The sequence below is a fragment of the Callorhinus ursinus genome, unplaced genomic scaffold (assembly GCF_003265705.2).
Source record: "Callorhinus ursinus isolate GAN/ISIS: 27379988/994484 unplaced genomic scaffold, GSC_fseal_2.0 scaffold13, whole genome shotgun sequence".
Classification (NCBI taxonomy): domain Eukaryota; kingdom Metazoa; phylum Chordata; class Mammalia; order Carnivora; family Otariidae; genus Callorhinus; species Callorhinus ursinus.
Window position 1 is genome coordinate 7,862,591 of NW_027397075.1, and position 26,901 is coordinate 7,889,491.

Here is a 26,901-nt window from a genome sequence, read left to right on the forward strand (position 1 = left end):
TGCTGGGGGAGGGAAGTCCACCCCGAAGGGGTTGGAAAAGAGAAAATGGCAGAAGAAGAGCTGGGGTGAACGATGCTTGTTGACTTGAGCCAACCGCTAGTCAAAGCTGCTCCTCTGGACAGCTCCCAGCCCCCCACTGGAACATGAAGTGTCTCTGTCAGTCCACTAAGTGGAAGGCACATTGCCCCTGTGGCTCTTAAAATTGTGCCTTTTAGCCCCTTGAATGGTTTCCTCCAGTACCTTCGTTCCCAACGGGAGGCGCTGAAAATACAGGAAGAATGAGGGGGCCCAGATTTACAAATGGCTGCAGATTCAGGGTGTAGGAAAAGCTCCCACTCTCAACCCCTTGGACCCCTTGAGAGGTTGGGTGGCACTTTAATGTCACTTTCCCTTCTGCTTTTCCCAAGGCTTCACGTCCTGAAACTTTGTACTGTGTGGGAGGATCTGTGACTAATGGGACCATCATTTTGCCTGATTCTGCTTCTGCATAGACACGGTTTGTAACTGTCACAATAGTATTACTTAGAGCACGTGAGATTCAAATACAAAGGTCCTTTTCTCCTCATAACAGTTCTATAAGTCACACGTTAAACATTCCCACGTAACAGGTAAAGGTAATAAAGTTCACAGAGGTGACGTGTTGTCATCAAGATCACACAAAGACAATGGCCTCGCTCTCTGCCTCCAAATCCAGAAGATAAAGGGCGCAAAGCAGTGGAAGCGGGATGTGGTCCCACCTCTCTCAACAACCCAGGGGGGATGTAAAGATGTTGACGGATAACACAAACTAATGGAATTACTGCTTCTACCATAATGGGCGTTTATTGAGTGCCGGGCATGCCATGCTAGGTTCTTTCCACTAATTAACCAACTCAAGCCTCTTAACACTGCCGTGAAGTAGGTGCTGTTATTATGTCCATTTAACAGATAAAGAAGTTGAGGCTCACAGAGATAATTCACAGACCCCAACATTTCAACAACATTGTTATCCCCACTTAATTGCTTCTCCTGAGAACATGCTTTTGTTTTATAGGAATCACCAATTTGTTGTATTGAGCATATTCCTGGTTGTGAATTTCTTTGCTTACTCTTGGTTAAAAAAAAAAAAAGGTAAGGGGCGCCTGGGTGACTCCATCAGTTAAGCGTCTGCCTTCGGCTCAGGTCATGATCCCAGGGTCCTGGGATCAAGCCCCACATCGGGCTCCCTGCTAAATGGGGAACCTGCTTCTCCCTCTCCCACTCCCCCCTGCTTGTGTTCACTATCTCTCTCTCTGTCAAATAAATAAAAAAATCTTAGAAAAAAAGGTAAAAGTTTTAGAAACAGGGTGGCATTATGCTCTTTCCACATAAGCACATGGAAACAAGTAATAGAAGCAATTGCCTTGATAAATAATCGGATTATGAAGCTGCCATCATAGAAAAACATCGTTCCGATGTATTTTCTACTGGAATCAGAATGTTTGGATAGTTGCATGGGTCCCTGCCGTTCTTTCTAAGGAAGGGGTTGCTCTTGTTAAGGATAGCAGCCTCCGTTCCAGCCTTCCTGGTTTTGATGTGTTCCTTAACCAGTTGATTCCTATTTTCTCGACTTGTATTTTGCTGTTAGCTTCTGCTTCTTCTGCTTGCCTTATTAAGAATTCTGCATAGTCAATAGGATGCAAATAAATGGAAACATATGCACCTCCCTGCATGTGGGAAATGTCGCTGTTGGCCGTTCTGCTGCCTTGTGCTTTTGCAGGGTGAAGCTTGAGCTTCCAATTGAGACTCTTCCTCTCTGGGGGCTGGTCTGACCACCACTGTCATATCCAGGTGAGGGAGCTACCATGGCCTCCACGGCAAGTTCAAGTCACTGACTTCTCCCTCCGCTTCAGGTCTGAAAGCCCAAGCCTTAGGCTCCACCTCCTTTCACTCTGGGGCCATTTGTGCATCTTTGATAAACCTCACTTCTGCGCCAGAGCGCATCCTAGGCGCTGAGCGAGTTCCTGAATTTGAGCACTGGGAAATTTTGTACCGCATTTCACCATGGTGAGAAGAACCAGAATAGTGCATGCTGTTCGGGAGCCAGATCTGACATCAAAAGCAGGTGCAGACCTGTCAGCCACACAGCTGTTTGAGTTAACTCTATTAGACGGTGTTGGACAATTTTGTTGTCTGAAATAGAAACCAGTATGGTGGCAGGCCGTCCATTTGCCAAATGGTGCCCCTGCTTGGCTGGTTAGGTCTGCCTTTCTTGTTGATGCATCTGCTGGGTTTGGCTGCCAGCATGTTGGAAACTGGCAGTTCTGTAAAGTTTTATTGTCTTTCTAGGTGCTTCTGTCAGGGAGAGAGATACGAGGATTTGCCATTTTTTTAATGATGACTTGGCATTTTTGACTCCTGGCTCCACTTCAACTAGAAGGAATGAGTCTCTGATTATATGTTAATATTGCAAGTGCATCATCTTTTTGACCAAGAATGATTTTCTATCTTTCTTTAAATCATAGGTTCTCAAGAGCCTCTGTTCTAAATTGTTTTCTCACACTCGATTTTAATGCCCGTGCTTAATGGATTTTTGTATTTTTTATTCTTCCTTTCTTTTTTCTTTTGAAAATCAGCAACAAGTAGAAAGAACCCCTGTGGTTGAAATACAATATCCCTCTCAAAGAAGAGATGGGGGCAAAATGTTTTCCCCAACTTCAAGCCCACACCAGTGTGATCTGTCTTCTACATTTTAAGCAAGCTGTGAGCCTTTGAGGATTGAGTCAGAGAATGCAAAACGTGACCTCTTAGTTAAAGCCAAAGCTAAAAAAAGGGACCTTGTACATCAAATGGCTCTTACCAAAGGGTGTTTTTATGAGTGAAGTGCAAATGAAGCATAGAATAGAGCTCCTTTCCAGGATCCGAGACCCAATTTCCAAAACATGTGAACACTCTCTCGATTGATTGTATTTGCTGCTTAGCTTTGGAGCTGTTGGAGTATGAAATGGAATAACCTATGTTAAAACTCAGTGCTGTGCCCAGCACATCTTGGACCCTCAATTTAACATTATTATTCATTATTCCTACATAGAGGTGAAATATGAAGCAACTCATCTCAATTACTTCTTTGACCAGAAATACAAGATTGTGTAACTCATGGCAATGGATGCCTATAAATCTTTACCAAAAGGTCCCTGGGATAGGATCTCATTCTGAAAGTGTTCTGAAAATTTTAGACCCTGTCTAGACAAAAGGGAGAAGAATATATACAAGTGTGTTTTTTGAGTGGGAAGGAGCACCATGTCTAATATATCTGTATGAGGAATGGGTGAAGGATTCCACAGGAGAGGTCTCTAAGGGGTAACACAAGAGTCGTCTTCAGCATTTTAAGGGCTTGTCGTGAGTTTTCTTCACTGATAACAGAGAACGAGAGCCAGTCGGTTGAACCTCCAAAGGAAATAATTCTGGCTCCGTGGAAGGATGTCTTTGCTATACACTTTGAACTGTCAGTGAGAGGGACCCTCCTCGGAAGTGGGGGGGATAGCACCCAGACACTGGAAACTACTCAGCGGGTGGACCACTGTCTGTCAGGCAGGCATTCGACAGTGTGTGGAGGGAGGGAGTTCCTCAGTTGAGGTAAATAAGCTTAACACACTTCTACATGGAGAGCACACGGGTCCTTTAATTTCTCTGCCTTAGAATCTTCCCATCCACTCTTACAGCTCTTACTGTTCTTTACATATGGAATTCAGTAGCATATGTGCCTTGACCCAGATCACTCCATTGTGCCCATTGATACCAGTGTAACTCATGTTTATTCTTTGGTTACTCTGTTCCAGGATTGGCACAAAGTGCTTTGTGTACATGGCTCTTCTAATACTTACAGCAGCCCCATGAGTATTTATGTTTAATTGAGGGATAATTAACATATTACGTTATATTAGTTTCAGGTGTACAATGTAATGTTTATATATATATATATATATATATATGAAAATGATCACCATTATAAGCCTAGTTAATTTGTTACCATACATAGTTACAAATTGTTTTTTCTTGTGATGAGAACTTTGGAGATTTACTCTCTTAGCAACTTTCAAATATGCAATAATGTGTTATGAACTGTAGTGACCATGGTACACCATGCCACAGCATTACATTGCCTGGACTTTTTTGTTATATAGCTGGAAATTTGTACCTTTGACTTCCTTTACCCATTTTGCCACCTCTTACCCCCACCTATGGCCTCTGGCAACTACCAACCTGTTCTCTGTGTCTATAAAGTTGGTTTGTATTGGTTTTTTTTCCTAGATTTCGCATATACGTGAGATCGTATGATGTTTGTCTTTGTCTGACTTATTTCACTTAACATAATGCCCTCAAATTATATCTATGTTGTCACAAATGGAAGGACTTCATTTTTTTTATGGCTGAATGATATTTGTGTTGTGTGTCTCACCTGTTCTTTATCCACTCATCTGTAAAGGGACACATAGGTTGCTTCCCTGTCTTGGCTGTTGTGGATAATGCTGCAATGAACATGGATGGGAGTGCAGTATCTCTTTGAGATTCTCTTTCTGTTTCCTTCTGATGTATACCCACAAGTGGCAGTTGTACCAATTACATCTCCACCAACAGTACGCCAGGGTTCCCTTTTTTCCACATCCTTGCCAACACATATCTCTTGTCTTTTTGATGACAACCATTCTGACAGGTGTGAAGGGGTATCTCCCTGTGGTTTTGATTTGTATTTCCCTGATGATGAGGGATGCTGAGCATCTTTTCCTGAGCCTGTTAGCCATTTGTATGTCTCCTTTGGAAAAATGACTATTCCCATTTCTAAGTTGGAGTATTAGTATTTTTTGCTATTGAGTTGAGTGGGTTTCTTATGTGTTTTGGGTATTAACCCCTTACCTGATATACGGTTTGCAAAAACTTTTCTCCCATTCCGTATGTTCCCTCTTCATTTTGTTGACTTTTTTTTCCTATACAAAAGCTTTTTAGTTTGATGGAATTGCACTTGTTTTTTATTTATTTTTGTTGCTTGTGCTTTTGGTGTCCAGGCATACCTTTCCATCGGAGGTATTGTAGAAATGAGTCTTGGGTAGAATGTTGAATCTAAAAAAACTCAGATCTCTGATAAACCTCATATCCCAATTTAGACTCCTTATTGTATCATTCATATTAGCTCAGTCTCTATTCAGCCATCTACTTACTGTCTTCATTACTTTTTTAAAAACAATTTGGCAAAATACATATAAAATAAAATTTTCCATTTTAACTACTTCCAACTGTACAATTCATTGGCAGTAAGTACATTCATAATGTTATTCAACTGTTGCCACTGTGTATTTCCAGATAGTGGTTTCAAAGATACCTAGTTTTACTATCTTTTTCATTACCCCAAACAATTCCACTCCTAGTTATATACTCCAAGAATTAAAAACAGGTATTCAAACAAAAAACTTGTGCATGAATGTTTATAGCAGCACTATTCACAATAACCCAAAGGTGTAAACAACCCCAGTGCGCATTGGTTGATGAATGGTTAAGCTTAATGTATATCCATATGGTGGAAGATTTTTCAGCCCTAAAGGGATGAAATGCTCATACCTGCCCGGACATGGATGAACCTCGAAGACATTATGCTCAGTGAAAGAAGCCAGACACAAAAGGCCACATACTATATGATTCCACTTATATGAAATATGGTCATTACTTTTTTCATCTCTGTAAACCCTCTGCAGTGTTTTTCACGTAGTTCTTTTCATTTACATTGATTTACTTTTTTCAAGATACAAAATTTCACTGTAGTTTCTTCCTAAGTAATGAAATCTATGAGACAATGGGTTTGATATGCTAGTTCCATTTTTAAATATACATTAAATAAAGAAAATTTAATTCTAAAAATACAGTTAAATCATGCGCCATCTAAATGTACCTGTGTTTGCACCACCTGAATTACACTGATGACATTTGGGAAAACAACCTTTTGGTTCCTCTTGGCAGCCAGTTCCTTCTTGAATGTGGTCCATATGGCTCCTTTCTTTCCCTAGATTTAAGCTGTCCGATATGGCGGCCACTAGCCATATGTGACTATTTAGATCTAAATTAATTAGGATGAAATAAGATTTAAAATTCAGTTCCTCAGTCATACTGTTCACATTTCAAGTGTGCAGGAGCCACAGGTGATGAGTGGCTCCCAACTTGGACATCACAGATAGATGACGTTTCCATCCTTGGGGAAAGGTCACTTGGATAGTATTGTCTAGAGTTGGCTTTTGTTGTTCTTATTGAACTAGGGAAGCACCCTATCTCCAGATCCCATGCTTAAGTCAATCTCTCCCTCAGCATCCTCACTTCTCATCACTTGTTCCTGGCTGACCATTCATCCCCCAGCCAGCTCCGAAACTGACCTACTTTTCCAATGTCACCAGGGAGAACCTGGTGCCAAACCACAGCGTGGGACCTCCTCTCGCCGCTCCCCTTCCTGCTTGCTGCTCGGCCAGCTCTGGCCTCACGCCATCTTGCCACTCTCTTTCCCTCTCCTGCTATTGAGGCGAGGATCTCCTCCCACATAGCACTTTCCGGCTTTCCTGAAGGGCCCCACTCTGCTTCACACTCCATTTTGTTTTGTTAGTCAAGTGTGAGAAGACATGGCTCCGCCTTTTTCCACACTTCTCTCTACTCTGCCTCGTCTGTCTTGCTCTCCCTTTCCCTGGCTTTTCCTCCTCGATAACTTCTCTTCCTTCTTTTGTCCTTTAACTCTTCCTTCTACTCTCCTCACAATTATTTCCTTGTAGCTGTAAACTTAACCCTTAACTATTTGGAAAGCAAATAGGAGAAAGGACTATACAAGAAAAGAGAAAAGCTCTATTTTTTCTATGATTTATACAGGGGAAAAAAAAAAGATTGCCAAATCCCTCCTTGGTCTAACAGTTCTTTGCTCTTTAGAAGGCAAATACATCATTTTCTTCTCCATCAAGGAAGTGGCCTAGGGATGATGGGCAGAGATACGAATATCAGGGCAGTGGCTGGGATTGCAAAGCTGAGTCTTCTGGGAGACACATTTCCACACCAGAAATCCATGGCAGGATGTGAGACATTATTATTGCTGAATTTACACAGGGCTGTCAAGTTTCATTACATGACTGGGCAGCATTTAGACTGCTATTTAGGCCAGGACATAGTTAACTCTGTCCTGATGGTTCTGAGGTGTCATCCAGCATGACGGGACATTCTCCACACGGCTGAGGACTCCAGCACTGACCAGATGAAAATCGGCTCCTGTTCATTCAGCACATGGTCACCGATCCCCCACCATATGCTGGACACTGCTCAGGTGTGGAGCATGCGGTGACAATTCAGACATGGTCTCTCTGTTCCCCAGGAGTTTAGCCTCCAGCAAAGGACATGGTGTGTGTGTGTGTGTGTGTGTGTGTGAGAAAAATTATAATAACAATGTGGAAAGGGAGGTGCAGAGGAAGTGATGGGAGTTCTCAGGATGGATTGGAGGCTGGAAGCTCAGTAAACCTTTTGGGAAGAGGTGAACTCAGTTTTAGGCGGTCTGAACATGTGAATATTTAGGGGATAAAAATCTTGGTATTCGTTGAGACTTTTGTGACTTTAAATGATAGAAAACCAACTCTCATTGACTTCAGCAAAAATGAAAGAAAAAGCCAGAAGGACGTAGTGGCCTGTTTAACTGGAACAGATGGGGTGTGCCCGTTATCTGGCATATCTAGATCCAGGCCCAAAAGATGTCTTCAGATCTCTCTTTCTCACTTTCTTTTATGTTTCTCTCTGTTATGGTTCATTGTTTCCCACCATGAGATGGGAAAGAGCATCATCTAGGTGTGGATTCACATACATTCATCATCACGTCTCCTTAAGTCAAGAGAGACAGTTATCCTCTAAGATGCAACTAGTCCCAGAGAAGGAATCTGACTGGATGAGCTTGAGTCAGGTACCCACCACTGAACCAATCACCATGGTCAGAGATACTCCCATTGGCCAGGTAGGGGAAGATCTAAGGAAATGGAAGTAGCCAGAAAAACAACAAGCTATTACTGCTTTCCCAGTGGAAGGAAGTTTAGGAGCAAAAGCCAAGAAGTGGGAAATCACAAGGACATCATGGGTTGTTTGGGTTTGCTCCAATGCAGGATATGTAAAGAACAGTTTTAGGAAGTAAGGTTGGAAGTTAAATTTGGCTAAGGAGCATGGATTTTATTTCTGGACAATAGGGAGCCATTTTAGACTTTTGAGCAGAATTTTACATAATCAGGACTGAGGCTTAGGAACATTTATCTGGCAGGTAGACTTATTATGAGTGTGGGGGATGATATAAGGGGAATCCAGAGGCCAGGTAAGATGTTCTAAACAGTCCAGCCAGGAGCAGAGTGAGTCCTACTTAAGGTGTTCTGGTGGTAAGCAACAGAAATGAACTCTCACTCGCTTAATTTAAACAAAAGGAGGTAAGGTAATGAAGAAGGAATCATAGAAAACGTATTGGGGCTTTACTGGGGCATCTTAAAAAAATCAGGGTTAAAGTTGAACAGCCCAGGTTTGGAAAGATCAGAAAGTGAGGCGCAGTCATTGATGGAAGAAAGTTACTATTACCTTGGGCCAGATGGAACAATTCCTAGTTTCTGTCTCACCTATTAGGCTTCAAATTCCTAGGAGAGAGAATCTGGTGGATCCAGCTTGGGCAGGGGCAACCCCCACACCAGACCTATTTTTTTTATGTCCAGAGGAAGAATAGACTTTCAGGTATATATAGAGGACACCTTTCCCAAAGAAGCGGGCATATTGCGTGTCAGTAAGCCACTCTAGGAGGGAAGCCTAGGTTTTGCTAAGGGAAGGAACATGAATATTCTTAAGTTTGAAATTAGAACAGAGTTCACATGAAGGGTCCACAGATGTGTTTTATTTCATTTAAAATATTATTTTTAAGTGAATTCAAGTGCGTCCAGCTGGGATTTTCACCGCTCTCCATAGATAATCTTGCACCTGGCCCATCTCATGCATGGGTTTTACCTGCCCTGTCCTAGGGAGCATGAGAGTTTGTGATTCCTCCTGAGAACTCAACTCGTTGTTTGCCCTGGTAAACAACAAAAACAAAACAAACAAATAGTAGAAATGGAATAATGGAAGACTAACCAGTATTCCGACAGGTTAGGTCCTCCTGCTGATACTCTTATAGCATCAGGGACTTCAGCTGCAAATAGATTACCACCTGTTGTAATTATTTATATTGTCGTCCTTACTTCCTGATAATGATTATTTGTTTCTCCCTAAACTCTGAGTGACTTTGGAGAAAGGACCACAAGTTTTTTACTTACCATCTTACTCTTGCATGTTGCTGGCATGTAGTAGGTGTTTGAATTGATGTGTTTGCTAAGAAATAGATTCAAAGCAGTTCAATAGATGTGCTTTGGAGGTATTGCTCTGAATTTATGATCCGTAATTTATGGTCCAGGTTGTTTTTTTTTTTTTCTGAAGGAGTTCGACTATGCTTTTATTTTTTTTAATTTAATTTAATTTTATTGTGTTATGTTAGTCACCATACAGTACATCATTATTTTTCGATGTAGTGTTCCATGATTCATTGTTTTGATATAACACCCAGTGCTCCATGTAATACGTGCCCTCCTTGATACCCATCACCAGGCTAACCCATCCCCCCACCCCCCTCCCCTCTAGAACCCTCAGTTTGTTTCTCAGAGTCCATCGTCTCTCATGGTTCATCTCCCCCTCCGATTTCCCCCCCTTCATTTTTCCCTTCCTTCTCCTAATGTCCTCCATGCTATTCCTTACGTTCCACAAATAAGTGAAACTATATGATAATTGACTTTCTCTGCTTGACTTATTTCACTTAGCATCATCTCCTCCAGTCCCATCCATGTTGATGTAAAAGTTGGGTATTCATCCTTTCTGATGGCTGCCTAATATTCCATTGTATACATGGACCACATCTTCTTTATCCATTCATCTGTTGAAGGGCATCTCGACTCTTTCCACGGTTTGGCTATTGCAGACATTGCTGCTGTGAACATTGGGGTGCATATGGCCCTTCTTTTCACTACATCTGTGTCTTTGGGGTAAATACCCAGTGCAATTGCTGGATCATAAGGTAGCTCTATTTTTAATTTTTTGAGGCACCTCCACACTGTTTTCCAAAGTGGCTGTACCAACTTGCATTCCCACCAACAGTGTAAGAGGGTTCCCCTTTCTCCACAACCTCTCCAACATTTGTTGTTTCTTGCCTTGTCAATTTTTGCCATTCTAACTGGTGTAAGATAGTATCTCAATGTGGTTTTGATTTGAATTTCCCTGATGGCTAATGATGATGAACATTTTTTCATGTGTCTGTTAGCCATTTGTATGTCTTCTATGCAGAAGTGTCTGTTCATGTCTTTTGCCCATTTTTTGACTTACTTGTTTTTTGGGTGTTGAGTTTGAGAAATTCTTTATAGATCTTGGATATCAGCCCTTTGTCTGTAGTGTCATTTGCAAATATCTTCCCTCATTCTGTGGGTTGCCTCTTTGTTTTGTTGAATGTTTCCTTTGCTGTGTAGAAGCTTTTTATCTTGAAGTCCCAAAGTTCATTTTTCTTTTGTTTCACTTGCCTTTCGAGATGTATTTTGAAAGAAGTTGCTGTGGCTGATGTCAAAGGTTACTGCCTATGTTCTCCTCTAGGATTTTGATGGATTCCTTTCTCACACTGAGGTCTTTCATCACTTTGAGTTTGTCTTTGTGTATGGTGTTAGAGAATGGTCGAGTTTCATTCTTCTGTATATAGCTGTCCAATACTCCCAGCACCATTTATTGAAGAGACTTTCTTTTTTCCATTGCATGTTTTCCTGCTTTGTCGAAGATTATTTGACCATAAAGTTGAGGGTCCATATCTGGGCTCTCTATTCTGTTCCATTGGTCTATGTGTCTGTTTTTATGCCATTACCATGCTGTCTTGGTGATCACGGCTTTGTAATATAGCTTGAAATCAGGCAGTGTGATGCCCCCAGCTTTGTTTTTCTTTTTCAACATTTCCTTGGCGATTCGGGGTCTTTTCTGATACCATACAAATTTTAGGATTGTTTATTCCAGCACTTTGAAAGATGTCGTTGGAATTTTGATCAGGATGGCATTGAAAGTATAGATTGCTCTGGGCAGCATAGACATTTTAACAGTGTTTATTCTTCCAATCCATGAGCATGGAATGTTTTTCCTTTTTTTTTTTTTTTTTTTTGTCTTCTTCAATTTCTTTCATGAGTGTTCTGTAGTTCCTAGAGTATAGATCCTTTACCTCTTTGGTTAGGTTTATGCCAAGATATCTTATGGTTTTTGGTGCTGTTGTAAATGGAATTGATTCTCTAATTTCTCTTTCTGCAGTTGCTTTGTTAGTGTATAAGAAAGCAACTGATTTCTGTGCATTGATTTTGCATCTTGCCACATTACTGAATTGCTGTATGAGTTCCAGTAATTTGGGGGTAGAGTCTTTTGGGTTTTCCACATAAAGTATCATGTCATCTGTGAAAAGAGAGAGTTTGACTTCTTCTTTGCCAGTTTGAATACCTTTTATTTCTTTTTGTTGTCTGATTGTTGTTACTAGGACTTCTAGTACTATGTTGAACAATAGTGGCAAAAGTGGGCATCCTTGTTGTGTTCCTGATATTAAGGGAAAGGCTCTCAGCTTTTCCCCATTGAAGACGATATTCGCTGTGGGTTTTTCATAGATGGATTTTATGAAATGGAGGAATGTTCCCTCTATCCTTATACTCTGAAGAGTTTTAATCAGGAAAAGATGCTATATTTTGTCAAAAGCTTTTTCTGCATCAATTGAGAGGACCATATGGTTCTTCTCTCTCCTCTTATTAATGTGTTCTATCACATTGATTGATTTGCAAATATTGACCCACCCTTGCGTCCCGGAGATAAATCCCACTTGGTCATGGTGGATGATCCTTTTAATGAATTGTTGGAGCCTATTAGCTAGGATTTTGTTGGGAATTTTGGAATCCATATTCATCAGGGATATCAGTCTGAAATTCTCCTTTTTGATGGGGTCTTTTTAACACTGAATGTGCCATGCCCCAGAAAACCCCTCTGTGCTGGGAAAACTGGGATAGTTGTTCACACTACGTATGGAAGTTGGTCAAGAAATGTGTTAATCATAGGCCCTCATCATGCTCTTAGTAGTCCTGCCGTGAAAGTTCTCAGTTATACTATGTGGTTGCAGTGCACTGAATCTTGGCGTCCTTTCCGAGTTCAGAGGTCGAAACTCTAATCCCCAGTGTGCGTTGTTATTTGGAGGTGGGGTCTTTGGGAGGTACTTAGGGTCAGACCTCATCTGATGGGATTAGTTCCCTTAAAAGAAGAGGAAGAGAGACGAGAGCATGAGCTCTCTCACTGCCATATTGAGGACATGGTGAGAAGATAGCTGTCTGTAAACCAAGAAGTAGGCTCTCACCGGATGCCAAATCTGCCAGGGCTCCATCTTGGATTTCCTGCCTCCACAGCTGTGAGAAACAAATTCTCATCATTTAAGCTGCTCAGCCTATGGTAGTTTGTTAACATCAGCACAAACAGCCTAAGACAGTGGTGTTACCTCCATTTGATATGGGAATGAGCTGAATCTCAGAGGCCTTGCTTATGGGGACGGTGCCCATAATGGTGGGTTTAAAACTCAACCCCAGCTTGTCTACCCTACACCTGTTCTTCTTTTTTTTTAAATTTTTTATTGTTATGTTAATCACCGTATATTACATCATTTGTTTTTGATGTAGTGTTCCATGATTCATTGTTTGTTCATAACACCCAGTGCTCCATGCAGAATGTGCCCTTTTTAATACCCATCACCAGGCTAACCCATCCCCCTACCCTCCTCCCCTCTAGAACCCTCAGTTTGTTTTTCAGAGTCCATCATCTCTCATGGTTCGTCTCCCCCTCTGACTTACTCCCCTTCATTCTTCCTCTCCTGCTATCTTCTTTTTCTTTTTTCTTAAAGTATGTTGCGTTATTTGTTTCAGAAGTACAGATCTGTGATTCAACAGTCTTGCACAATTCACAGCGCTCACCGTAGCACATACCCTCCCCAATGTCTATCACCCAGCCACCCCATCCCTCCCACCCCCCCACCACTCCAGTAACACTCAGTTTGTTTCCCGAGATTAAGAATTCCTCATATCAGTGAGGTCATATGATACATGTCTTTCTCTGATTGACTTATTTCACTCAGCATAACACCCTCCAGTTCCATCCATGTCGTTGCAAATGGCAAGATCTCATTCCTTTTGATGGCTGCATAATATTCCATTGTGTATATATACCACCTCTTCTTTATCCATTCATCTGTCGATGGACATCTTGGCTCTTTCCACAGTTTGGCTATTGTGGATATTGCTGCTATAAACATTGGGGTGCACGTACCCCTTCGGGTCCCTACATTTGTATCTTTGGGGTAAATACCCAGTAGTGCAATTGCTGGATCGAATGATAGCTCTAATTTCAACTGTTTGAGGAACCTCCATACTGTTTTCCAGAGTGGTTGCACCAACTTGCATTCCCACCAACAGTGTAGGAGGGTTCCCCTTTCTCCGCATCCCCGCCAACATCTGTCATTTCCTGACTTGTTAATTTTAGCCATTCTGACTGGTGTGAGTACACCTGTTCTTCTGTCTACCTGATGATGTTCTCAGAGTTCAGAGTCCTGGGTTATGAATTCTTATCTTCAAGAAGGTTATACTCTAGCAGAGGTGGTAAAGCCAGGCAGGTTATGATGAACGCCAGGCTGGGAATCTCCCTCCACATCATATTTATCAAAGACTTATCTTCTATTTTTTCTAGCAGGTGGTAGTATAGGGTTGTATTAGCCAGGGTCCTCTGGAGACACAGAACCAAGAAGCTATAAAGTAAGAGGTTTATTATGAGGGATTCGCTCACATGATTATGGAGCTGAGAGGTCCCACTATCTGCTTTCTGCAAGCTGGAGGACCAGGCAAGCCAGTGGCATGGTTCGTGGTTTCAGTGCAAGTCCAAAGGCCTGAGAAGCAGGTGCATAGATCCATGAAGACAGGTTAAAAATGCATGTCGGAGCTTGAGCATAGAGAGCAGCTTCCCCTTCCTCTGCCTTTTTGTTCAATTCAGACTCTCCACAGATTGGATGATGCCCACCCACACTGGTGGGGGCAGTCTTCTTTACTTACCCTACTAACTCCAATGCTAACCTCTTCCAGAGATATCCTTACTGACCCATTCAGAAATAGTATTCTACCTGCTATCTGGGCATCCCTTAGCCCAGTCACATAAAATGAACCATCACAAAGGTCTTCAGAAATAGGTGTCTTTAAAAAATTCACTCCAAGTGACATAGATGGTCCTGTCAGAGGGGAGCACAGCACATGGACAATCGGGGTTGAGAGCTGAGAGAGGATGTGTCTGATTTGGAGGTGTCAGGGAAGCCTTTGTCAGGGAGGCATTTTTTGAGATGGTCTTGAAGGGTGGCCACTAAATATGGTGGACGGGATGAGAAGGAATTATGGCTACTGAATATTGTGTGGACAAAGGCATGTGGCCTGGCTTATTGTCACCACTCGGTCCTGGATTTGGTGTTCGGTGTGGAAAACAGTGGTGTTTCCCGAGGTGAAGATTAATGCACTGCTTTGCAAATCAAGTCAATAACTGTTGACCATGCTGTGCCCAACAGCATGGCTCTAGATAAACATGAATGACTGAAGCCAAGACCTGATCTCTGCTTCTGTTGAGACTAAATGTGTGACTGTGAAATTTTTAGGGAGCAGTCGGGGATGATGTATCGCTAAGGGCTATAACATGAGGCGTGGATTAAAATGAACTAAGAAAAGGAAAGATTATCAGGAAAGGTCATATGGGAGAAATGGAGCTTGATACTCAGCTTTACCCTCCCCCAAACGGTATTGGGCTTAGATGGAAGATAATGGGGAGGGAAGACATTTTGAGCGAGAGGAACAGAATATACTAAGAGATGGAGGTAGGACTAGATGCACTGTATACTGGGAGGGGAGTCAGGAGAGAGGATCAAATACTGCAGAGCTAGGAAGGAAACAAAGAAATATACCATACCATGCCCGCTTTTTTCAGAGAAGGTTAACTGAGATGCAGAGAGGCCAACTGGGAACGGGTACAGCTTAATTTAAAGGCTTTGGACTGTATTTTGGTTCAGATACTCGCTCTAGCACTCAAACCAGACAGGATCAATTTTGTTTTCAAGTGACAGAAAGCCCAAAACATAAAAGTGGCTTCAGTCAGGTAGGCATTGAATTGTCTGTCTTGTAAATGAAGTCCAAAGATAGACAAGGGCTTGTGTGCTGTTGCATGGTGTCAGGGACCTGGGCTTCTCTGCCTTGTGGCTTTGCCACCCCTCACCAGTGGCTTCCACCTCACAGTCCAACGTTGCTGCTAGTACTCCTGCCATCATGTCTGCATTGCAGCCAGCAGGAAGGAGGAAGGAGCAAAGAAGGGTCCATCCCTTCCATATATGATACCTCTTATATGTTATGAATATCACACCTTCTCCCTTGCTTTTGGCCAGAACATAGCCACATGGTCATGTTTAGGTATACGGAGGGCTGAGAAATGTAAACTTAATTACAGAAGGCTATATGCACAGCTAAAAATGGGGGTTTCCAATTACTAAAGCGGAAGAGGAAAGAGGACAACGAAAAACAACCAGAAGTATCTGACACCCTGTGTAGCCTTTGGCACCATCATAAAATCCTCCGTGCCTCTGTTCTTTCTCTGTAAAATGGGATAATCCACAGTTAGTTTTGGGGGTAAAAAATCAGGTGGCGTATGGAAAGTATTTTGTCCAACATTTAACACCTTTTGGTGCTAAGTATGCTTTTGTCCATATCTTTTTAGAAGCGGTCAGCATTACTCACATATCCGGGGAGGTAGAACAAGATCCTCAGTCTGCCAAGTTGAAGATCAGGGTCTTTGTGTGCTGCAGTGTCGAGGAACAGCTCCTTAATTATTTTCTGGCTTGTTGGTTTCATTGATTGATATGAGCAGTAGAATGTTTTTCCAATAATAATTTATAAGGGAGTGCAGCGTATTAGTGATTCAAGTGGAGGTGGGATTATAGAGGCTTCCCCCTCACCCCCAACCTTTCTCCTCTGCCTTTGAGTTCCTTCATGAGATCTCCAGGGACCCACGGAGCACAAGTGGACACCCACTGGACAGACAGATAAAGCAGGACTCATTGTCAGAGAGTGAGAAAATATGACAGAACTGAGGCCTTCGTTCCCTCAGTAAGTAGGTGATGAGCATCTGCTTTATGCCAGGAATGGTTCCTGGTTCTGGAATAGGGTGCAGCTGAGAACAAGAGAAAAATGCCCTGTCCTTGTGGGGCCTGTATTCCTGGGTTGGGAGGGGGTATCCAGAAATTCTTGGTTACAATCGCACTTTGAATTGATTTGCATCATCTCATTCTGCATACTGTGTTGGGGGGGGAGGTGCAGGACACGTGCATTCAGGGAAGGGCCCGTGCACGGGCTGGGAGCTGGTGAAGGCACCGTGCATGTGGCCTAAAGAGGGGAGAGGGTTGATGCCCATCAGGGAATGGTTCATGGAAGATGGGGGGTTGCTCAGACACGCATCAGAGTTGGAGGTATTCCAAACCACCACAAGAATGCTGCAGAGAGAAAAAAAAAAAAAAAGTTTTCCAAGAATGGGAGTGTCCTGAGGAGTGAAAAGAGACTCGAGAGAACAGTGACTGTTTTCAGAAACAGGTAAATTACATGACAGAAAAAGAAGGGTGACACCCAAAAGCAGTTTGAGGAGGCATTTCAGGCAGACTGTGATTTGGGGGAAAAAAATACAAAACCAGAGGGGGAATGTAGGAAATGGTGAAGCAAATGGGAAATTAACCAAAAATTGAGAAACACTAAATGGGTCATAGTGGCATTTGTGAGACAGTAAGAGAATTAGTCTGAAGGAAAATGGTGAATAATAAATATGTCTCGAGAACATTTCAAATAATCAGATTTTGGAAGTTAAAGGAGACTTATGACCATAAAGTCAAAAGAGAGAAAATAGAAATTAGAGGGAATGAGACATTTTAAGTGAGAGTTCAAGGAACTTTGGCAGTCTGTATATGGTTGGCTTTTGATGGGAGGACAGAGGGACCCCTGGTCACAGCCATGAGAAGTATGGTCTTAAAAAGACCAGGTTGCGTCTGGGGTGGGGTGTTAGAAAATATGTCAGGGTGGGAAAATAGTAAAAAAAAAAAATGCATAGGAAATGTCTGTAAATCTTAGCTATTTTATTAGGTGATAGCCATAAACCAGGCATAGCCCTGGGCATTTTAAGTGCACCGTCCCTAATGCTACCCCTAAACCCAGGAGTTGGGTAATGGTGAGCTGCAACCACATGAGACTGTCTTGGCTAATTCATATGGTTGAACCTCATCCAATTTTTACAAGGAAAGAAATGAAGGCTCAGAGAATTTTAAATACACTGCCCAACATAATACAGTTGGGAGCACAGAGCCAGGCTTTTGATCCCTCTTCTGTTTTCCGACAACGTGGAAATAGCAATTCATTGTTGTATTCATCAGCACCAGCTACATGCCAGGCACTCTGTTTGGCACTAGAAATATGATACTAAAGGCGGAAGAGGTCCCTGCCTTCATGATGCATACCGTCTACTGGTTAAAAAAAATAAAAGCCCCAAACCAACGACAATCTAGAAGAACTGTCCAATAGCAATAGAAGGTAAGCCTCGTGTAATCTTAAACTTTCTGGCAGCACATTAAACAAGTAAAAAGAAGCAGATGATACTAATCTTAATAATATGTCTTATTTCACCCAAGATGTCTAAAATAGTTCAACATGAAATCAATATAAAATGATTCAGGAGATCTTCGTACATGATTTTTTTCTACGGAAGATCCAGATCCAGTGTGTATTATGCCCTTATGGCACCTCTCCATTCAGACTCAGGCCTTAGTGTTGTGTATGTCATGGACGATAAAAAAAAAAAAAAAAAGAAAGAAAAGAAAACCCAACTACTTGACTTTGCCATCAACGGTTGATAATAATACAGAAGTGGACCCTCTGCAAACCCCTGGAGCCCCCACCTGGCCACATTTTGCCAGCATGCTTTCCTGTATTTATTGCTCCTGATGGAAATACTGAAGATGTAATTTGAAGCTTAGCAGCCACTAGAATTTCTAGTATTTCATCTGGTCACTAAAAGTTTATAATCCATTTTTGAGAGAGAAACAAAACAGTGATAAGATTTTACTATTTAATACAAGTACCCAGCAGGTGTTAATGGGGACCAAGCAATGGGGTGTATAATGGGATTTCCCTAGGTAAAGAATTTTGCTTGGGAGCTAGTTTAAATGGGAAGAAAGTCTGAGAAAATATGAATCATCTTTCCTAGAAATTGGATGGGGGAATTGAAGATAATAGGTGCTTGCATTCTGCCAACTTCATAATGAAATTACTGTTCAGCAAAAAATTCTGTAAGAGGGTCTCCCCCCCCATACATACCCAAGGGACTGAAGACTTAATAAAAAACAAAAGGAAAAACAGTAAAACAATATTAATGTTGAGTATACAGATTCATCGGTCCAGAATATTGAATCTTAAAGGAACACAGAAAACTAGGGAGCATAACATCCATATAGTTGTTTCCATATAGTCCAGAGAGGCGTGATCACATCTAAATCATCACCCTGCTCATTCCATCTGATTTCACCACAAGATGGGAGAAAAGGGAATGAGTAGAGGAAGTAGAAATGGGGCATTAAAGAAAAGGGAGGTTTGAGTAAATTCACCTGGCAAATCAAAAGAAAATCTGGATGCCCAGTAGTACATGCTAGCTCCTTGATTCAAATGACGACTGTGATGTTTGGGTTGCACCACACGTAACCCTGTGAATGGGTCTTGCCAGGGCCACATGTCTAGGTCAAAACCAAAGCATTTGCTCTCTGGTCTGCCTTTTCCAAAAAGATAGCAAACTGGATATTTCCAAACCTCTTGATAATTGACTGGAATTTTCAGTTCATCCACCTTTGGGTAATTGGGTAGATCCATCCTGAGCTCTGTCCATCCCAAAGTGTTGGACAAATCAAAACCTGGCCTGATAGCTAATTTGATTCAACAAAATCAACCATAATAATAAATTAAAAACCTCTGAGTTTGGGGCAGCAAATACGGAGACTTGATAACTGATTTCCTACTAGCTCTGGTAAAGGCCACTCACTGGTGATCTTTGTCTGCAGTGTTTATCAGAGATTCTGTGAATAGTCTTCCATCCTGTTCTATGGTTCTATACCATTGGCTTGGTGGTTTCCTCCCTGCAGTGCATCGCCACCCCTCGCTCCTGGCCATACACCCCTCCAGACTTTGTTCTCCCTTCCACTTTGTTTCCTGATGCCTGCTCTGCCTCTGCAATAGAATTGGCCACTCTATTCCTCATGCTCTTCACCAGCCTACTTAATACATTATCTCTAATTTTACACTTGCTGTTCTTCTGCAGTTATGTATTGCAGAAATATGTTTGTTTACTTTATCATTTTTCCTACCACAGTTCTTAGCACAGGTCATGACACATAGTAGCTATGCAGATATGTCTATTGGATGGATAGATGGATGAATGTATTGACGGATGAATGGATGGATGGATGGAAGAATGACAGACAGATGTATGTAGACATGGGTGGATGGCATTTCTGGTGATGATCTTTTAACATATTCAACCACCAAACATGAACTCCAGCCCTACAGTGTGCCAGACAATATAATAGGGCTAAAAATAACCACGGGGAACAAAACCAAAAGTCAACTGGAAAAATATAAACAACTTAATTTAGACCCCCCTAATTATAATGGAAGATTTTTAGCCATAAACAAAAATGAAGTTGTCCTCCAATGCAGAGACAGAAGCATTTTTATTTCTGCTTCTCTTGCCAGCAAATCTATGCATCACTCCTTTATTTAAAACCTTTCATGGATCTCCGCTGCCTTCTGAACAAAATCCAAACACTTTAGGGTAGCATTCAAGGTCCTTTAGGATCTGGCTTCATGGATCCTCTCCAGAGAAATCCCACTGCCCCTTAGCTTATTAAGCTATTCCCTCTTTCCCCCAGCATGTGTTACGCTGACGACCTTTGCTGACTCTTCTTTTCTCAAGGTGATGCCTTTGCTCAGAATTCTTTTCTCCCTCTCCTTTTTTTTTTTTTTTTTTTTAAGTAGACTTCATGCTCAGCGCTGATCCCAATGCAGGGCTTGAACTCGTGACCCCGAGACCAAGACCTGAGCTGAGATCAAGAGTCGGATGCTTAACCGAGGGAGCCACCCAGGCTCCCCTCTCCCACCTCTTCTTAACTCTTTCACTCTTCAAGATTCCCCAGGAAGCCCTGCCCCAATCCCTTAGGTTGAGTGAGGGGCCCTCCTTTGCACTCTCACTTCTCCCACTTACGGAGCATCCCTGCATGAGTGGCGTTCTCTGTGCTGGCATGTTTATGTGCCTATGTTGCTGGGTGGTGAACATGTGGGTAGGAGGGCGGACAGACACTGTGGTTTTTATTTCCACATCTATAGGACTCCCCACAGGGCCTGACACATAATAGACATGCAGCAAATTGTTGTTGAATCAACAAAATATCCTGCTAGGAAATGATCACAGATGCCTCACGTGCACCAAATAGAGGAGTGATTACTCTTTGCTCCTTCTGGAATTGCAGTGGTTTATTTTTTCTGTTTTTTAGCAGACACTATTTGCAGAAAATTTGGAGAATGCAAAGATACACAAAAGAAAATAAAAGGTACCTGTAATCCTTCTATGCATAGACAAACCCTATTTTTACCCTCTTCTGCTTGTTTAACATTAAAGAGTGAGCATTTTCTCCTCTCCATTAACTTGTCATCAAAAACATGATTTTTAAAAACCCAAATAGTTCAATGAGTGGATACACAATATTTGTTCTTTGCCTTTCCCCAATTTCTTTACCATGTCCTGGGAGACCTGATTCTCCTTCCACATGAACGGCCTGCACTGTGGTGGCCCAGGGGCAGATATGTGACCAGTTAGGACAGTCTCTTGTTTTTGAATTTTTTATACTCTATTTCTCCCCCTTAATATTTTACTTCTTCAGCTGCTTCTGGTGTTAAAGGAGTATAAAGTAAGAAAATGCCACGGTCTTGAGATACCTTGTCTCTCTGGGGATCTCTGAATATTCAACCTACCGTATTACATTAATTGAGTATCTGTTAAGTGGTATGTTCCCTTGGAAGTCTCCAACAATATCACCTTTTCCTCAAGCTACAAGGGGATGTGGACTCCTGGGGATCTTCCCATCCAAATCCTGGGAGGGGAGCTCTGCCTTGCCTCCCTCCCTGTGCACATCCAGCCTGCCGACAGGCAAGGTGGTTTAGAATAGTGGTGGAGGTAAGATGATCCTAAGGCAGACAGACGTCCTGTGCAATGAAAGTGCTAGGACAATGGTTGAACACACAGATGTTATATAAAGCAGATGCTGAGGCATTGTCCTTGTTGCTTCTCTCTCCCCAACCTTCACATCAACTGAATACCTGCTAAATATTCTCCACTTGGTCCTATTTGTGGTGACTCATACTCCTCCTACTCCTCTGTTGGGGCCACAACAGAGCCAAAGCCAAGATCATCTCTGACATGGAGAATAAGCACACTGTAACCTACCCCCCTGTATCCACTCTGGTCCCCTCCAGCCCATTCTCTACATAGCCTTCAAGTCATATTCTACAAGAAAAATCTGACTGTATCATCTCCATGATTAAAACCTTCAGTGTGTGTTAGCCGTTTGTGTGTCTTCTTTGGAGAAGTGTCTGTTCATGTCTTCTGCCCATTTTTTGTGACTGGATCGTTTGTTTTTTGGGGTGTTGAATTTGAGAAGTTCTTTATAGATCTTGGATACCAGCCGTTTATCTGCAATGTCATTTGCAAATATCTTCTCCCATTCCATGGGTTGCCTTTTAGTTTTGTTGACTGTTTCCTTTGCTGTGAAGAAGCTTTTTATCTTGATGAAGTCCCAAAAGTTCATTTTTGCTTTTGTTTCCCTTGCCTTTGGAGACGTGTCTTGAAAGAAGTTGCTGTGGCTGATGTCGAAAAGGTTACTGCCCATGTTCTCCTCTAGGATTTTGATGGATTCCTGTCTCACATTGAGGTCTTTCATCCATTTTGAGTTTATCTTTGTGTATGGTGTAAGAGAATGTTCACTATCACTAGCCATCAGAAAAATACAAATCAAAACCACAATGAGATACCACCTTACACCAGTTAGAATGGCAAAAATTAACAAAATAGGAAACAACAAATGTTGGTGAGGATGTGGAGAAAGTTCCTCTTACACTGTTGGTGGGAATGCAAGCTGGTACATCTACTCTGGAAAACAGTATGGAGGTTCCTCAAGACGTTAAAAATAGAGCTACCCTGTGACTCGGCAATTGCACTACTAGGTATTTATCCCAAAGACACAGATGCAGTGAAAAGAAGGGGCACATATACCCCAATGTTCATACCAGCAATATCTACAACAGCCAAACTGTGGAAGGATCCGAGATGCCCTTCCAACAGATAAATGGATAAAGAAAGTGTGGTTCATATATATAATGGAATATGACTCAGCCATCAGAAAGGATGAATACCCACCATTTGCACTGACCTGGATGGAACTGGAAGGGATTATGCTAAGTGAAATAAGTCAAGCAGAGAAAGACAATGATTGTATGGTTTCACTCATCTGTGGAACATAAGGAATAGCACAGAGGACCATAGGGGAAGGAGGGAAAACTGAAGGGGAAGAAATCAGAGAGGGAGATGAGCCACGAGAGACTCTGGACTCTGGAAAACAATCTGAGGATTTCAGAGGGGAGCGGGTGGTGGAAGGGGGGTAGCTGGGTAATGGGCATTAAGGAGCGCATGTATTGTAATGAGCACTGGGTGTTATATGCAACTAATGAATCATTGAACACTACGTCAAAAATTAATGATGTACTATACAGTGGCTAATGGAACAACAACAACAAACCTTCAGTGTGTTCCTACTGTTTTAAAAGAAAGACAGAACTCTTTAACATGGCCTGAGAAGCTTTGCACTATCTCCCCTATTTACCTTCTCAAACACACCACATCCCGCATTCTTCTGTCTCTGCTTTGGTCTCACTGGTTTATAGTTTGTGTGTACTGCCACAGAGCCTTTGCACATGCTGCCCTTTTTGCCTAGAATTTGCTTGTGTCTTTTTTTTTAACCTAGTTAATGCTGACTCATCCTTCCAGTGAAGCCTGGAAGTCTTCCTCATAGAAGTCTTGCCTGACCCCTGTTTCACTTCTACAGAGCACACCCACCTCACTATTATAACCTTGTCATGGATCTGTAATTAATGTCTGTCCTCTCTTTTAGACTATAAGCTTTATGAGGAGAGGGATCATATTTGTTTCCTTATTTATCCTCAGCCAAGTAGCTGAGTCCTGGCATGTAGCAAGCATTTAATAAGTATTAGTGGAATGAGTAATGAATAGATGCGATACCATTTCTTTGAAGTTGCATCCCATATGGTTAATGAGGCAGCAGCTTCCTTTAGGGAAGCTTGTTAAAACATAATAGAATATGCTTTAAGATCCTCCTGTAATGTCATATGAATAGAGATCTGTGGGTGTGGCAGGACAGAAAGGTTCCATCCCATGTGCTAATGACAATCAATTACTAACATCTATATAGGATGGGGGATTCTGAGAGTGAGTACAGGCTGATGGGAACGAGTGCCTGGCCAACTAGCAGCACCTGCATAGATACTAATATTCCCACAGATAGAGGCCACTTGTCATGGATGATGATGGCCATGTAAGTCTCCACGTTCTGAGTGTTACACGGGTGGTGCCTTCCACTCATCTGACCTCTTTCCTTCTTCCCTAAAAACTTGTCTTTCTCCTTCTCTCTAGATTTATGATCAACGTGACATGGGATGGCAAAGACTTGTCCTTCACTGAGGAAGGCTATCAGGTGCATCCCAGGCTGGTGGTGATTGTGCTGAACAAGGACCGAGAATGGGAAAAGGTGAGCATCCTTCTGCATGTTGGTAATGCAGGGTGGGGATGAACGCATGTGCAATGGAAGGGCTCGACTTAATTCTTTTCCCAACACATTTCCTGCTGAGCTGCTCCAGATTCCTTCCCACGACCAGGAGCAGATCTTTCTTGGAACGAGGCGAACCAAATATCATAAGGTGTAGCTGCAATGCTTTTTCTGGGTGAACTGTGGTAACTGTGTGCTGTTCCTTGTGTCAGCTTCTCCAATCTCATTAGGAAGGGTCCTTGAAGGACTTAGGATAAATAATTTAAAGACTAAAGGCTGGTTCACATTGTTGCAATAGCAAATGTTTACTGTATAGCAGTGATCACACCAGTTTGCCTACACCCCATATTAAGTACCATATTTACACATTTTGCCATATAGATAAACCCCTGTATTTTCATTGACATAGTCTTTTACTTTAAGTCAACTAATTTCCCAAACTTAAGTGTATCACTTGTGTAAATCACAGGTTGGAGAGGGAGATTATATTTCCTGTAAAGCACATTTTCTAGTACATATATATTAACTATTGAAAATATAAAACATAACTCTGCAGGAAAAAAAAATCATCACACGTCCCACCTGAACCGGGTCCTGAATCAGACAGGGGAGACGTCATGGGGCATTTACAGATGAACCCACACGAACAATGACAATATCTACCCCATTTGCCCTCTCTCCCACCAAATCTCAAATTAGTTGCCACACGATCACATGAAGAGCAGAACAAAAAATATCGAAAGGAAGCCTGGGTCGGTATCTTGTCTTTCTTGACAAGCAAGGCATGGCTTCTAAACCACCCAAGCAGCTTGAGATTTCTCTTCACTTTGCACTTCAGTTGGAGGCTTGAGAGATCCTATGGGTAGGAAGATGCAGGATGTGGAGTGGGAGCCATACATAATTCACTAGGATCAGAAGAAAGTACTGTGCAAACAGAGGCACCGACTTTGGGGGATCCGTGTTGGATTCCTAGAAGGAAAAATGAAGAGAAAGCTTTGGAAGATTTTGCCTGCTACACCCAAGAGCTACAAAAGAAACTTTCCTTCAAGTGTATTTAGAAAAGTAACCCAAGTAGACTGTGTTCTGGAACATAAAACAAGTCTTGATATATTTCAAAGGATGGAAATCATGCAGAATGCATTCTTTGACCACACAGTGCTAAAATAAATGAATCACAGACCTGTACCTCTGAATCAAATAATACATGACATGTTAAAAAAAAAAAGATAGTAGGAAGGGAAAAATGAAGGGGAGGAAATCGGACGGGGAGATGAACCTTGAGAGACTATGGACTCTTAGACACAAACTGAGGGTTTTTTTGGGGGAGGGGGATGGGTTAGCCCAGTGATGGTTAAGGAGGGCACGTATCGAATGGAGCACTGGGTGTTATATGCAAACAATGAATCATGGAACACTACATCAAAAACTAATGATGTAATGAATGATGACTAACATAATAAAATAAAATTTAAAAAAAATCAGAAAATTTAAAAAAAGTTAGTGATAAAAATAGATCCAGAGAATACCAGATGTTTGGAAATAAGATAACACCTCTGAATAGCCCATGGGTCAAAGAAGAAGTCAAAAGACATTAGCAAATATTTTGAATGAAATGACAATGAAAACATATCAAATTTGAAGAATAAAGTAGAAGATGTGCTAAGGGGGAAGTTTATAGCTTTAAATGCTTATAATTTTAAAAATAAGGCAAGTGTAAAGTCAGTGATTTAAGCTTCTACATTAAGAAGCTAGAAAAAGAGGAGCAAAGTAAACCCAAATGAAATAGAAGGAAGAAAATCACAAATATAAGAGTACAAATCTAAGTAGAACACAAAATATAGAGAAAATCGACAAAGCCAAAAGGTAGTTCTTTGAAAAGATTAATGAAATTTGTAATTTCTAGCAAGAGTGATCACACAAAACAGAGAAAACACAAATACTAATTAAAAAATACTAAAAATGTGGGGCGCTTGGGGGGCTCAGTCATAAAGCATCTGCCTTCAGCTAAGGTCATGATCCCAGGGTCCTGGGATTGAGCCCTGCATTGGGCTCCCTCCTCGGCGGGAAGCCTGCTTCTCCCTCTCCCACGGCCCCCGCTTGTGTTCCCTCTCTCGCTGTGTCGCTGTCAAATAAATAAATAAAATCTTTAAAAAAAATACTAAAAGTGCAAGAGGAGATATCACCACAGACATTACAGATCCTGCAGACATCAAAATGATAAAAAAATATTATGAATAATGTATGCCAACAAATTCCACAATGTAGATAAAATGGGTATATTTTTTGGAAAAAAAAAAACCCACAAATTTCCAAAACTGACCTAAAAAAGAAATAGACAGTCTGAAGTCTCTAAGTTTCTAAGCTCTAAACTTGCTAAGAAATTGAATTTATGACTAAAATCTTCCCTATTTCAAAAACAAAAAAAAAACTCCTGACCTAGATAGCTTGGCTGTGAATTCCATCAGACATTTTAAAAAGAAATAACACCAATCTACACAGTGTTTCAATATATTAGTAATCATAATCCATCAATATATTAAAAAAATAATACACCATGGATAAATGTTGTTTATCCTATGAACTCAAGATTGGTTTAACGTTCAAAAAATAAATCAGTGTAAAAATTAAAAAAAAATAAATCAGTGTAACTTACCATATTAATATAATAAAGGAGAAGATTGTATGGTCATCTCAATAGATGCAGAAAAAGCATTTGACAAAATCTAATATATCCATTCATGATAAAGGAAGGGAGATTTCTCAATCTGATAAAGGTTATCTATGAAAACCCTATAACTGACATCTCATATAGTGATGAAATGATGAAAATAAATCCACAAACATGT

At 41.5% G+C, this 26,901-nt stretch overlaps 1 protein-coding gene across 2 annotated transcripts in view; it reads left to right on the forward strand.

The window, feature by feature from the left end:
* Positions 1–26,901, forward strand: part of GRIN2A (glutamate ionotropic receptor NMDA type subunit 2A) — a 375,068-nt gene that overhangs the window by 227,396 nt on the left and 120,771 nt on the right. For both annotated transcript variants that reach the window (XR_012380451.1, XM_073899525.1), the window contains exon 5: positions 23,923–24,037. Coding sequence is in view for 1 of the 2 variants with exons in the window: in XM_073899525.1 (XP_073755626.1) it covers positions 23,923–24,037 (115 nt within the window). In the remaining variant the exon portion in view is untranslated. The remainder of the gene's footprint in view (positions 1–23,922; positions 24,038–26,901) is intronic.